The sequence below is a fragment of the Micromys minutus genome (genome assembly GCF_963924665.1).
Source record: "Micromys minutus genome assembly, chromosome: 2".
In the NCBI taxonomy this organism is placed as follows: Eukaryota; Metazoa; Chordata; class Mammalia; order Rodentia; family Muridae; genus Micromys; species Micromys minutus.
In genome coordinates this window covers 82,074,679-82,089,263 of record NC_137971.1, presented here as the reverse complement: position 1 = coordinate 82,089,263, position 14,585 = coordinate 82,074,679, and the positions used below count along the sequence as shown (strand labels likewise).

Sequence of the window (14,585 nt, the reverse complement as noted above, 5' to 3'; positions counted from 1 at the left end):
ATGAATTGTAGTGTGAAAATCTGTTTTTAAATGGTTCTGGGTGCCTTTGTGAAATAACCACTTGATTCCTGGAGGGTTGTGACCCACAGGTTGAGAACCTCTGGTTTTGGGCAATTAAAATTAATTTAGCCTCTTCTGGCCTCTTCTGCAGAGGCTCAAACCTAGACCACTCCCACATGCTAGGCACACATTCTACTCTTATGGTGAGGTGTCACTAATCCATTGTGTAGTATGTCAATTACTGATTTTGGGAAAGAAATCATATTCTCCAGACTTGTCATAGTTGCTAGTTTAAGGTAGCAAGAATGTTCAAATTCTGTTACTGCTTAAACCAAGACCACATGCATATTTTATAGTACCTTGAGGACTGGCTTGAAATGAAATACTGCCAAATAAGAAGCCACAGTTAAATGAGGCTGGGAAAATAGAGGAACTAAAATTTTGTGAATATTAATAAATACCATTTCCTTGATAACAGAGGATTCAATTCTTACATCTTTTGAAAGCCATGAAAGATACTGACATTTTTCTTGTGTGGGTAGAAACTTCTTTTCATTCAGTTATCTGGGTTAGTAGATAAGTTGTAATGAATGAAAATTGCACGAGGCTACACTCTCTTAGACCGAGCAGGTGTCAAAAGGCTAAACTTTGACTGTGAGCTGTGTCAGTTACACACTTGAAACAGTAGATGGCAGGATTGGGTCATAGCTGTTCATACATTTAACAAGATTTATATGTGAAATATACTCAGGTAATTATAACTTCCACATTCTTTTATGATCTATTAACCTGAATTTTGTTGTGTTTGGTCAAAACTTTAATGTATAGAACAGTAGAGTAAAGTATGAATAATTTATAGTACAGAAGAATGAGAAGCAGTAAAATTTTTGCCTTGGATATAGTCATTATAGTTGGTTATTTTTTTAAAGATTACATTTGTTTGTTTGTTTGTTTGTTTTATATGAGTACACATATATGAGCTGTTTTCAGACACACCAGAAGAGGGCATCGGGTCCCATTACAGATGGCTATGAGCCATCATGTAGTTGCTGGGAATTAACTTAGGACCTCTGGAAGAGCAGTCAGTGCTCTTAACCACTGAGCCATCTCTCCAGCCCTGTTTTATTTTTTTTTAAATGAAAGTATGATACAGGCCAATAGGAAAGGGAGTGAGTTGAAGACTTAGGTGTCTTTGCCATAGGAAGGAGTCATTGTCTTGAAATGAACCCTAGTTGGGTTTAAGTTTTTGTTTTTACTTTCCATTTTTGCAGTATGGCAATATATTTTCAGTTAAAAATGTTGGACATATTAAATTCAACTCATTTTTATCTCAGTACTGCCTCACATAATTATAATTAAAAATATGATGTAGATGTCCATCTTGAGTTGGGAAGTGTGTATCATGTGCACAGAGTCATCTGGATTCATCTAACATATTCAGACAGACTCATATTTTTCATCAAAGATTTAGAAATTTGGCCAAAAGAGTAATTGGTTTTATGATATGTGTCTCCTCTAAATAGACATATACATTAAATGCTAAATATAATTTTTCTAATGTACAGAAGCTAGAGTTTCTCCATAATAAATTTCCAAATGTTCTTTACACATAGTTGGAATAACAGTGTGATGGCTCATTTTATATAGTTTTGACAGAAGTAGGGTCATTTTGGAAGAGGAACCTCAGTTCCATCAGGCATTTCAGGCAAAGCTGGTGGGGCATTTTCTCGATTACTGATCAGTGTGTGAGGGTCCAGATCACTGTGTTCTCTGGGCTAATTGGGTCCTGGGGACAATAAGTTGAGCAAACCCTGCAGGGCAAGCATTGAGCCACACCCCTCCATGGCTTCTGTCTCCAGGCTTCTGCCTGGAGTTCCTTCCTTGACTTACATCAATGATGGAGTATGACCTGAGAGTTCTAAGCTGAAACCAATAAACCCTTTCCTCTCCAAGTCTCTTTTGTCATGGCATTTAATCACAGCAATGGAAACCATAAGTGAGATCATCAAGAATATGTAAAACAGCAACAACCACCATTCTTTTCTAATGCAAGTCTCTGGATCCATGCTATACAAAATAAATCCATGCAGAGACAAATAATTTACATCTGCACTGTCTTAAGTTGTGGCCTGTAACTACATGTGGCTATTGAACATTTGGGCTATATCTAGTATGACTAAATCATTGAATTTTAAGTAAATATTAGAGAATTTAAAAAGTCATGCGACCATCATATAGATATACACTAAATGACGTCAGTTAATAACAGTGATACTTTTATTCAGGAAATTCTAGGGTGTTTTGTAATAACTCTGTATTCACCTTGATACTGTTATAGTTCTCTCTCATCTTAGGTTTTTGGGTCTTGGTTTGAACTCAGCTTTGTGTCTGATTAGAGTTTCCCTGACTATGAATTTAACATGATTACAGTAATAAACCTCTTTGAATGTAACTGAAACCAAATTTCTCATCCCTCAGATGTCTTTTTAATATTCTCTCCATTTTGGGCCTTTGTTTCTTGGTATAATTCTATCTTTCTCTGGAGCAGGGATTGTTTGCAAAATTAAATTACCTTGAATACTTGCTGATATTTTTTTGTACCCTGTACCTCATTCTACAAATAGCAGTTAAGTCTATCTGTAATGTTGCCCCATATTTCACCTTCTCCTTTATCACTTTACATACTCTATTGAATTAGCCTCTTAGACAGTTTTACTGTCCTTCATCAATTCTTCAACCTTTCCTAAGGAAAGTAGAATTGTATGGCTTTTGTAACCATTAAGTTTTGGGATGTCTTACTAATACCTATAGAATGATTCTTAACACTTAGTCTGGAAGTTGAAAATCTGTTATTACCTTATGGTAAGTCTGCAGTCTTACTTGGAAATGATGGAAATCAATGTCTTTCAAAGAATGAGGGTAGTAACAAGAGGCACTGGACTATTACACTGAAAAACAACAGAAACAGCAGAAATGTTGTTGGTTAAAAAGAGCATTGAAAATAATCTGGAAAGCTCTCTACATGAAAATAACTTGTGTTAGATTTCCTGAAGCTTTCGAACAAATAACCAAATGATCAGCAAAAGCTATCACTGTCTGAGAAAAGCAGCTTTGTTCAGTAAGAAGTAATCTATTCAGCTTGTGGATTTCTCTAACTCCCCCTCCCATTTTATGAAACATCTCACTTTCTAGCCATTCTCATTCGTGTATTTCAGTTACAGTGCAAGGTTTGTTATTACACTAATATAGATCTTTAAAGATCGATGGCTGGGGGAAAAGAGGATATCATTTGAAATGAAAATACAGAGATTATCCAATAAAAATGATAAAAAAGATTGATGGCTCGTTAAAAACGTCCTATATAGTTTGGCATCCATGTTGAATTACAGTGCTGATGCTATAAAGAAAAAGTACTCAAAATTTCACAGTAGACACGGTCTGTCCTCTGTTGTAAAGTAAAAACTAAAGTCTATCATTTATTTGCCCTTCCCAAGTTCTTTGAACACCGTTATCAGTCACTGTGCTATATTTACAGTGATTGTGGATATGAAAAAGACACAGACCCAAAAGGAACTCACAAATCAATGACAGAAATTAATTTCTAGGGACTGGGCAAATGGCTCAGTAAAAAACTGCTTGGTGTGCACATATAAGGGTTTGAGTTTGGATTCTTAGAACCTATATAAATGCTGGGTTGGAGGTTTGTTTATAATTTCAGCTCTCAGAAAGCAGAGAAAAGGTATCCCAGGATCAGTCTGATTAGCTCGACTAGCCCTATCAGCAAGATTTGGGTTCAGTGAAAAGATTGAGTGAGGTTGAGAGCAATCCCTGAAGATTCCATATGTCAGCCTCAAGCCTCCTGACACACACTTATACAAGTACAAGTATATCTTCCTGTGAACACATACATGCGCCCACACACATGAACATGCACACACACATATGCACTTCGAAAGAAGCTCCTTGTGAGTAAATGGGGTTAGAAAGAGCTGGAAGGATGGAGGAGCTGGGAGGAGTTTACCGAGAACAGAGTTTATAGCAGTAAAAGTTGAAAGAAAATAGACAAAGAAATTGCTGTGATGAGTTTGGCATACTATAAGAAAAATGCCTGCCACATAAGTTACGTACAGGAGTGGCAGCCAGTGTATGTTTGAGATCACATCTGGGGACAATGTATAAAAGAAAGTAGGCCAGTAAATATGTACATTAAAGAAGATGCAACATCTGTGTTTTTCATACAGTTTGTAACATATTTTATGTATTAGTGTACTGTGCTTAAATAGTGGGTAGTGCAGTATGCATATTTAATTTGTTAGTGAAAATCCTAGAACCTGTATAGTAAATATTTTAATTTCATAAAATGACTAGGTTAATGATAGTGTTTCTGAGAAAATAAGAAAAGCTTTATTTTAGGCCAGTGGTTCTCAGTGAGAATCCTGGATGAGCAAACCTGCATCATCTGAAACCTCGTTAGAAAACCGCACCAACCTGACCTATCCAAGATTTACCAAAGTGGAAAATGTGGGGATGGAACCAGAGTGTATTTCAAGACGCCTTCCAGATGATAACTTACCTTCAGAGCAATGAATAAATTACACCTGCTGGGACGAACCTGTTCCATCACATTTTGTGAAAAGCCTCATGAGGAAACTCACACCTGCCAGTTTAGAGTATTCACAGGCTTCTTTGCTACTGTGGCAACAATGAGAAATTGCATCAGAAACATGAACAGAAAAGTCAGAAGCATATGTTATTTTGCCCTTTTAATAGAAAAGCTTTACTGAATCTCCTCTAGGTCTGAGGCAGAAGTCCTGTGTTGGAGTGTAGAAGTACTAATTTGCTAGTTGATTTGCTAAGATAAAATAGAAAAAGAAGGAACTTTTATGATCTAAAAATTCTTCCCTTTTCTTTTTCTTTTTTCTTTTCTTTTTTTTTTTAGTCATGGATGCCACCTAAATGGGCCTTTTAGTTCAAATCTTTTGACAATTCCAAAGCAGAGGTCATCATCTGTGTCGCTGATGCACCATGCAGGTTTGAGAAGAGCTGGTAAGAAATCATTCTGTTTTACAAATAATTTTACTGTTATACGGGCTGACTTTGTACCCTTCAGTTCTTTCTAATTCAGCCTTTCAAGTAGTTGGAACTTAAGACAGTCTGGTTTTTTTTTTTTTTTTTTAAATAGAATGTAAATGGTTTCTTGAAATCACAGGGCTTTCATAAAAAATGTAAAAGATCCAGACCAATGTGAACTCAAAAAATTTATGCTGTGCAGTCAGACATTTAAAGAAACTCATTGTTTTCCTAGTATATGTTGTTATGCCAGAGACTGATAATGACAAATTCACCAGTTGCTTACATTCTTAGACTGCATCAAAGCCCAGCATAAACAAAAATTTATTATTTAATTGAAATTTAATTTTTAGGAGTCAAATGCTCTTTATAAAAACTGAAAACATACAGTAAATGCATACTCATAATTTTGTACTTACTTATATATCCTCTCTCTTAATTTTTAGGTGCTTTGCCCAGCCTCAGTCTTCTGAATTCTTCAAGCCATGTACCAGTGTCTGCTGGCTCTCTAGCTAGCCGGTCACCCATAGGGTTTCCTGATACTGATTTTCTTACTAAGCCGAGTGTTATTTTACATAGACCACTGGGCAATGCACCCAGTGTAGCAGATTCCCATCAGTACCTTAGGAGCTCTGACAGCAATCTGTGCAGCAGGTAAGTACCCTAGCCACTTGGTTTCTGTTTTAGAACACAAGTCCTCTTAGGATATTAGCAGTTTCTGACGCTGTATTGTAAGTGGAAGGTGGATTAAAACTTTATCCTCTTGATATACATAGTGGTTTTAAATAAACCTTTTCTCAGCTCAGTGCTATTAGTCTCCAGATAAACAGTCTGTATCTGAGGTAAAGTGCAGTGGTATCATATCGTCTCAGCAAACAGTTGTCTAGTATACACCACTTAGTGGTTATTTTGCAGTTTCCTATTGATCTGGTTTTCTTATTTTGTTTTCAATAGAAATAAAGGTTTCAATTTTAATTTAGATTCCCCTATTGGCTTTCAAAAGCATGTTATTTCCTTTAAGGACACAGTTTTCTAGATAATATGGTTCAGGTTTATGCACAGATTAGAGTTGTAGTATATGTTACAGCTGAGATCTCATTTAAAAACCAGGCAGATTTCCTAGTTAGATAAAATAAAGCAAAACTTCATTTGTCATATATATTTATCTGTTTTATTCTATAAGCTGTGGACACCAAATACTCAAATATGTTTCAACATGTGAACCCGATAGTACAGACCACCACAGTGAAAAATCAGGTGAGACTGCATCAGTTCTGTGTCTTTTGAGTTCAAGGCTAGTTTTACGGTGCTACTTTAAACATACATTTACCTAGTTTTACATTTCTGGGGGCTTTTGTTTTCTGTGGTGCTGGGGTGAAACTCAGGAGAGTCACGTGTGCTGAGTGAATGCTCCACACTGATTACATCACAGCTCCCACATCTCCATCTTTGCGGCAGGTAGTACAGTGGTTTTTACTTGTTCTCCAGGAATTACTAAGAATGACCAGTGACAGGGGTTGGGTATAATTTGAAGAGCAAGAAATGTGTTGTGCGTATGAATGTAGTGTTTGTTTATGGCTAGTTTTGAAATAGTGGAATTAGTAATGTTGAAACCTGTACCACATGATTTATGTTTGAAAGAGATTATGTAGTTTTATGGTATTGAGAGAAATAATTAGTGTCCTTATGAAGCATTTGATACCCTTAGACAAGAAATGCTATTGATGAAATTTTAGCTATTCCATAATTTAAAAAAATTGTTATGGAACATATAAACTCTAAAAGGGCTTATCTTAGGCAAAAGGGTAACAGATATAGGCTCCTACCAACCATTACTGGACTATAAAATTTACTTTAAAATATATAGTACTCAGCAGGTTTAAAAAATTTGTTTGTTTATATAATTTACACCTGATAAGGTTGTTTAAAAGAAGACTGACTAATCCTTCACACACATACTCCCCAAAACAGAGGCAGTACAACCTTGCAGCTGACTCATTTGACTTTTATTACTCTAACGCCACATCCACATGGAACACAAGAACAGGCAACACAAAATATGAGCAGACTGAATTTAGAAATGTAAAAATATCCCCTGTGGTCTCATAGTATTCCAAAATGCAAGAATCATTGCTTACAAGGTTAATAAATAATATATACCAAATACAGAGAGAGAAAAAAAATCACATGATAGTCTCAAGAGAGAAAAGGAGAAGCAATAACAATTTTCTTTGTGGCAAAATCAAAACTTGTAACAGCTAGATAGTTCTTCAACTTGATAAAAGATATATTCACAGCTAATGAACATAATGGTAAAGAGAGAGTTAATATTATTAATTTTTTATTATATTTAACTTATTTGCTATGCTGCTGAAGTTTGAACTGAGATCCCTGTGAATACTTGGCAAGGGCTCTACCACTGAGCCACATTCCTAGAGTTCTTACATTTGAATTAAAAAGAGAGAGAGATTTCCGGGAAAAAACATTTTTAAGTACAATTTTTACACCCTCTGATAGAAAAAATAATTTGGCTTTAGCAATTTAAAGCTTATCTAAATCTGTTGGGGCAGGCTTTGTTAGCCACTCTGGAGGCAAGTACAGGGCCTGCTTGGGCTACAGAGTGAAGGCCAGCCTGTTTACACAAGAATTCAAGGCCATCCGCTGCAACTCAATGAGACCTTTTAGAAACTCCCAACTTTAAAAAGTTTATTTATGTGAATAAGTTTTGCCTGAATGTATGTCTATGCACTGTGTGCATTCATTGCCCATGGAAGCCAGAATTAGGTGTTAGTTTCCCTGGATGTTTGTTATAGATATCCACCATGAGCTACAATGGGGTTTCTAGAAATTGAACCCAGTTCCTCTGGAAGAACAACCAGTACTATTAACTGCTGAACCATCTCTCTAGCTCTCTGCCTTAAAATTTAAATGTAAAAAGGGGCTGAGGATATCGTTCAGTGGTAGAGCTTCTTACCTACCACCACCAATATAAGGTTCTAGTTCAGTATCCACTGGCACCAAAAGAAGGAAGCAAAAAGAAATAAAAGAGGGTGTTATTCAAAGGCACTAATGAGAAAATGAAAGAACAAATAAAGAGTAACAGGAGACATTTGCAAATTATTTGTCTAAATAGAAATTGTATCCACGTAGTATAAAGAACTTTAAAAATTTAATAGGCGTATGTTAGACTACTTAGTTAAAAATGCAGAAAAGTACTTGTAATATGAATGCAGGAAGAAGGGGCAAGGAGATCATGAATTTGAGGACAGCCTGAGTAAGTAGTAAAACCTGTGTCAAAAATAAAATAAAACATGAAGAGGAGGAGGAAAGGGTGGTAGTATTTCAGTGACAGTCATTTGGCAAAAAAGGTAACTGGATAATTAAATAGGAAAAGATGGCCATCATTGATAGGGAAATGCAGTCACTACCACACTGAGATCACACCAGTACTTTAAGTAGAACAGCTGAAGTTAAATGGGGAGGGGGGGTTCACTGTGGGAAGGGTGCAGAAGAATTTGGACTCTGTACAAAAACATTGACAGTTCCTTGATGGTTACACATAGATTTACATGACTCAGCGTTACTACAGTCCAGTGTACACCAGGAAAAATAGACTTCAGTGCATTTTTAGTCATCATGGTGCAGACAGGGTGCATTGACTCCAGCTTCTGAGTCAGTAAACGATAGAGGTATATGACTTTTGAAGCCAGGGTCGAAATAGTAACATTTTATACATACAAACTATTTACATATAATAAAATACATTATTACATCTACAAGAAATTCTCAAAGGGCAAATTTATACAATGTCAGAACAGTTGAGATCTAAAAGGATAATGGAGGTTAACAACAAATATGCATGAGGGATGTTTTGTAGATGACGAGAATGTTCTAAAAGTAGATTAACATGATAGTTGTGTAACCTTACATTACTAAAGATGTTTATTAGTACACTTAGAGTACAAGTTTAATTTTTTTTATTCACCCAAAATTCAGATGCTGACACTTGAATGTGTTGGGGCCTTTGGGAGGTAATCAAATGGTGAAGGTGACATTATTTCCTTTAAAGGGGGCTCACTAGAACTTTGTAACTCTCTACTATATGAGAGACTGGCCTTCTGAAACTTAAGACCATTACCAGAATACCACTGCACTGATATTCTTCCCTCTACACTGTGAGAAATAAACTGTTTATAAGCTACCAATATGGGATGTTCTGCTGCAGTGTCCTGATCTGACATGTGGGCTTTGATGGCATGCAATTACACCTAATACAGCTTTTAGGAAATAACTCCTTTTTACTACTTTCCATAGTTCTGTGGAATGGTTGGTCTTAGAGGGGTGATTCCCAGTAGAGTACACGTGTCCAGGGTAGGCAGATATGATATGAAGTGCTACCAGGATGATTTTCTTTGAAATATTTGTTTATTATGGCATTGTATCTACAATTAGCAGGCTTTAGATATTCATGAATCTTATATTCAACTTTTATAGTGATTTCTGTTTTCCACCAGAGCACAGGGTGGTTTATGTTCCAGAAACTCAGTCAAAAATATTTCTTCCACCTTTAACTCTAAATGGCTAAATATTTCATGCTGTAAATCTTTACAAGTGTTTTGTAAGATTAGAGGACTTTCAATTTTATCTGAGTAAGTTGAAATTCTTAAAACTATTTTCTCTTTTATTAAAAATGATTTTTAAAATCTGAGATAATACGTCTCCTGATCATGGTTCCCTCCCTCTGCTCCTCCCAGTTCCTCCCCACTTCCCTCCTGTGGATTCACTCTCGGTCTCTCATAAAAAGTCTCCTAAGAGATTATGATACGATACGATACGATATGATATGATAAAACAAACACTAACACATCAGAGTTGGACAAGACAAACAGGAGAAGAGCTGAAAAGATACAGGAATCAGAGACCCACTTCTTAGCACACTCAGGAATCTCATAAAGCCATTAAACTGGTATTCATAACATACATAGAGGCCTCAGAGTTCGTGCAGACCCATGCAGGTCCTGTGCACGGTGCCTCAGTCTGCGAGTCCATAGGAGCTTTGATCATGTTGATTTAGATGATCTTGTTTTGTCCAGTCCCTCTGGCTCTTACACTCTTTCTACCTTCTCTTCCATGGGCTTCCCTTAGCCTTGAGGAGAGGGATTTGATGGAGATACCATTTAAGGTTGAGTGTTCAAGGCCTCCCCCTTTGCATACTGTCTGGCTATGGGCCTCTGTATTTGTTTCCTTCAGTTGCAGGAAGAAGCTTCTCTGATGATGGTTGAGCGAGGCATTAATTTGTGTATATAGCAGAATGCAATTAGTCATTTTATTGCTACATTAACAAACACTACTTTTTGATTTTACCTTAATTCGCTAAGCTATCTAGTTCTTGATCCTTGGTTCCTCAAGCAGTTTCAGGTATGGGTTACATCTGGTGGAGTGGGCCTTAAGTCAAATCAGTTATTGTTTGGTTACTCCCACAACCTGGTGTCACTATCACTGTAGCATACCCTACAGGTGTGACCATTGTCCATCCAAAGACTTGTGGCTGGATTGGCTTCCTTAGTTGTCTTTTGGTAGCACACAGACAGCTTTCCTGTACCAAAGACGCTAACCCATAGGGATGAAGGCTTTATGAAGGCACTGGCTTGACTTCTCCGTATTCAGCAGGTTGCGTAGGTGTTGTCCTCAGCAATAGGGCCTTACTGTCAATTTGTGGAGAACAAATATATAGCCTTGGCCTGGTTTGATTGGAGATTCCTGTGAGACCCCCTTGGCCAGCAACTCACTTAGATGTAATGCAGTTCCAGCATTGCAAGCTTCATTTGGTGACAAGAAATGGCAAATTGGAACATTGTCTTCCCATTATTTGTCAGTTTCATTTAGATCACTTTTATAAAAGTATATATTTTAGCAAGCTTCTATTATATTTAGTTTCCATACTACCCCTAGATAGCCCTTAATCTGAGCTGTTTCCCTTCACATTCCCTCCCTCCTTGTACCTCTCCACACCACCTCTTCCATCCTGCTTCCCACTTGTTTCTTCTGTTTTAACTTCCATCCACCCATAACTATCTATTCTGTTTTCCTTTTTTAGTAAAAGCCATCTGTACCCCATATCTCCTCTCATAGAGCCTTTGTGGTTCTATGGATTATAGCTTGGTTAACATGACATAAGAGCTGATATCCACACCTAAGTGAATATATACCATTTTTGTCTTTCTGGGTCTATGATGCCTCTCTTAGGATGATTTTTTTCTAGTTCCATCCATTTACCTCCAAATCTCATGATTTCCTTTTTCTTTTTTAAAAATTGGCTGAGTAATACTCTATTATGTAAATGTACCACATTTTCTTCATCCATTCTTCTATTGTGGGACATCTAGGTTGTTTCCAATTTTTGGCTATTACAGGTTCAGTTAAAGACACAGCAATTTCTTCTTTGAAGGGGACTGCAACACTTTCATCCCACACACTTCTAAAATGTATTACAATAACTCCTCCCTCATGAGAGCTTATTTATTAATACCATGTTCTCTCAAGAAGTCTCGTGACTGCTTAAAGAGACTATGAATGAAGTGACATTGTGGACTGGAAGTTCCCATTTTCTCCTCTTTCAGAGTATAACCAACAAATTTGAAGTCTATGGGAAGACCAACAGGCATCCATCTTAAAATCCAGCTCAGGCACTCCTGCCAAGAAAGGAGCCAGAATTTTCAGTTGTTTAAATTACTTAAAAGAGAGAGAGAGAGAGAGAGAGAGAGAGAGAAAGTAATGCACATTGTCAATGAATTTTAAATTAGACTTGTCCTTTGTCAGTTTCATACATGTGCATAATAGATTACTCTAACCCCATACCTGTTTGCCTCCCTCTCATCCATGTTGTCCCTCCACATAGATTGTTTTCCTGGCTATGTCTTTTTATTTTTTTTGACCCACTGATGCAGGTGTATGTGTTTAACATCAGTAGGGAGCTTTTTAGTGGAGCCTATTGGGCTAACTAGTAGGTAGACATCTGAAGATAGCCCCTTGTACCCTTTGTTTTTTAGAGGCCAGGTCAGCAGAGAGATATAAAACATGTGTTGTTTTCTTAAATGATTTTTTTTTAATGTCTCCTTATCTTACAAATAGTAACTAGGCCTTCTTAATTCCAGGTCAGCCCTTCTCCCAATTTCTAGCCCAGCTTTCTCCCAACCCTTCCCCACTCAGTTTCCTAACAATCTGCATAACAGTCCCTCTCCCAGTTTTCCCAGTACTAGCAGCTCCTTACTATAAACAACTGTGCTAGCCTCTGCTCAGCTCTCACCAGCTGCCTTCTCTTTCCACTCTGCTAGCCCAGTTCATGTGCAGCTGTCTGCTAACAATACCTTCTCTGGCTCAGCTCAATCTCTTCTACCCTGCCTCAATCTTCTTTTGCACCAACTGTTTTCTCTAACCCTGTTCTTCTGTCACCTGGATCGTACTGCTTTTCCTCTTTTTATATCCTCCCCAGAGCCAAGAAGCAGCAGGCACTAATCAGAGGGTCAAGTAATTATTTTAAAAGTCTAGTTGACTAGCAGCGAGGGATCCTTTAAAGGGCCAGACACACAAACCACACCACATGGGAAGGTAGGCCCCATGAACTCTTCTCCATCACATTACTGGCTATTAACCAGTCCATCCTTGTATAGGCCCACCCAGTGGAGGAAACTGCCACTGTTGTAATTGTGATTATAATGCTTGTTCTTCCTGTCTTCCATATCTTAACATCCCTTCTTCCTCACTTTAATGATATTTCCTAACTCTTAGAGAAAATGGTAGAAATGTCCTATTTAGGGCTAAGTACTCTAAGGTCCATTTTCCTTATTACTTTGAGTATCAATAGTCTTTGTATTCACTGTCATTCATGGTAAAGAAAAGTTTCTTGATTAAGTCTGAGTATAATCATGGTATTTATAAGGTAGTTTAATGTCATGTCAGTTTAGCCATTTAATCCTAGTTAAGTTTTCCCCTGGGGACTATGGTCTGCCAAGTTATACAACTTTAATCAGGTTTGCAGTACCAGGCTTGGAATCCTCATGCAAGGGGCTTGACATGCAACCAGAAAATGATTACTTGTCCCCTTTAATTCATACCACTATTCCAGTAGTGCACATGTTGCCTTGTGGGTTGTTATTGCAGTTTGTTAAGTTCATAGCCAGCTAGGATCGACCACTGAAGCCTTTTCTCCTCCAGCAGCCTGCATAGCACCTTCTGTCCAGCAGGGAGCTGGCTTCCAGCTCAGTTTCAAGATGTAAGGTGTGTGGTATTTTCAGCATTAGGGTTTTACACTTAAAAATGCAACAATTTGAAACCAACTTCTCCTTTAGAGTATCATTGTAACCACTGCCCTTATTTACCAAGACTATTTGAATATTATAGTTCCCCTTTCTATATGCATTATTAAGTGAAGTAAGTCTGAACTCTTGTGAGCACCGCAGGTCCTCTAGAGTTGACTTGGTAACTGGGGAGACACTAGGTGTTAAAGGTAGGAGCCATCTACCTTGGATCCACTGGATAAAGACGTGGTTCTGATGCTAGGTGGGCTGGAGAGGACAGTGAGGTTTCAGCACCCCGTTTTGATGTGCATGTAATTCGAGGCCATGACTCCTATAACCTTTCTAGGCAGCATCTGGGTGGCAGTTGACCCTGGGTAACTGAAGCTGGAAAGTGGGGCTTCAGATAAAGAGCTCTACTGTATTCAAAGTTTGGCTTTATAAAATGAAGGTGTTTCATTTGGAAAAATATTATTTTATAAACAATAGTACTTTCTAACTTTAAATTAATGTTTGCTGTAATTCAGTATGTTAGTTATAGACTTGATTAAATCTTTAAATCACATTTTATGTTTAAGATCTGGTAAGTTGGTTTAGTTACCAACAACTTTTTATAGTAAAGAGAAATCTTGCCACTGAGTTTCAATATAAACATCAGTTTTTGAACCTGAATGTTTAACTTCAGTAAGTACATTTTATCATCTTTTTTTCAATCTTTATGAGATAGTAGCTCTCTAAGTTGCCCATGTTGGCTTGTACTTAGTGATCAGCTTCCTTGGTTGCTAGGATTATAGGCATGGGACACTGCCCTGCTTAGTGAGGACACTCAAGTTCTCAAAAGAGCCAGCATGCTAGCTCATGTCTGTAACTCCAGCACTTGGAAGAGTGAAACATGAGGCTTTCTGTGAGTTCAAAGCCCAGGTTGAGCTACATATTTACAGTTCTAGGCCATGTTATAAAGTGAGACACATGCATGCATGTGCACTCCCTTCAATATATAAACACAAACAAAAAAGATAGGTTTACTTTTTAAAAACTGGCCAGGCCTATGATGGGATGAGGTGAGGGACTGGTAGTTGAGGGAGACTGGGCAATTTAGTGAGATGCCGTCTTAGTAAATAAACAGGACAAAAGCTTAAAAATCCTATTTGTTGAAGAAGATACTGAACATAAGTTTAAAGCTTGATGAATGTTTATACGTTGTACAGTCTGTACCCAGAT

General features: G+C 37.4%; 1 protein-coding gene across 2 annotated transcripts in view; it reads left to right on the top strand.

The window, feature by feature from the left end:
- PDE3B (phosphodiesterase 3B) overlaps positions 1 to 14,585 on the top strand; it is a 119,241-nt gene that overhangs the window by 72,193 nt on the left and 32,463 nt on the right. For both annotated transcript variants that reach the window (XM_080912031.1, XM_080912030.1), the window contains exons 5-7: positions 4,940 to 5,046; positions 5,517 to 5,724; positions 6,254 to 6,327. In XM_080912031.1, the coding sequence (XP_080768157.1) occupies positions 4,940 to 5,046; positions 5,517 to 5,724; positions 6,254 to 6,327 (389 nt within the window). The remainder of the gene's footprint in view (positions 1 to 4,939; positions 5,047 to 5,516; positions 5,725 to 6,253; positions 6,328 to 14,585) is intronic.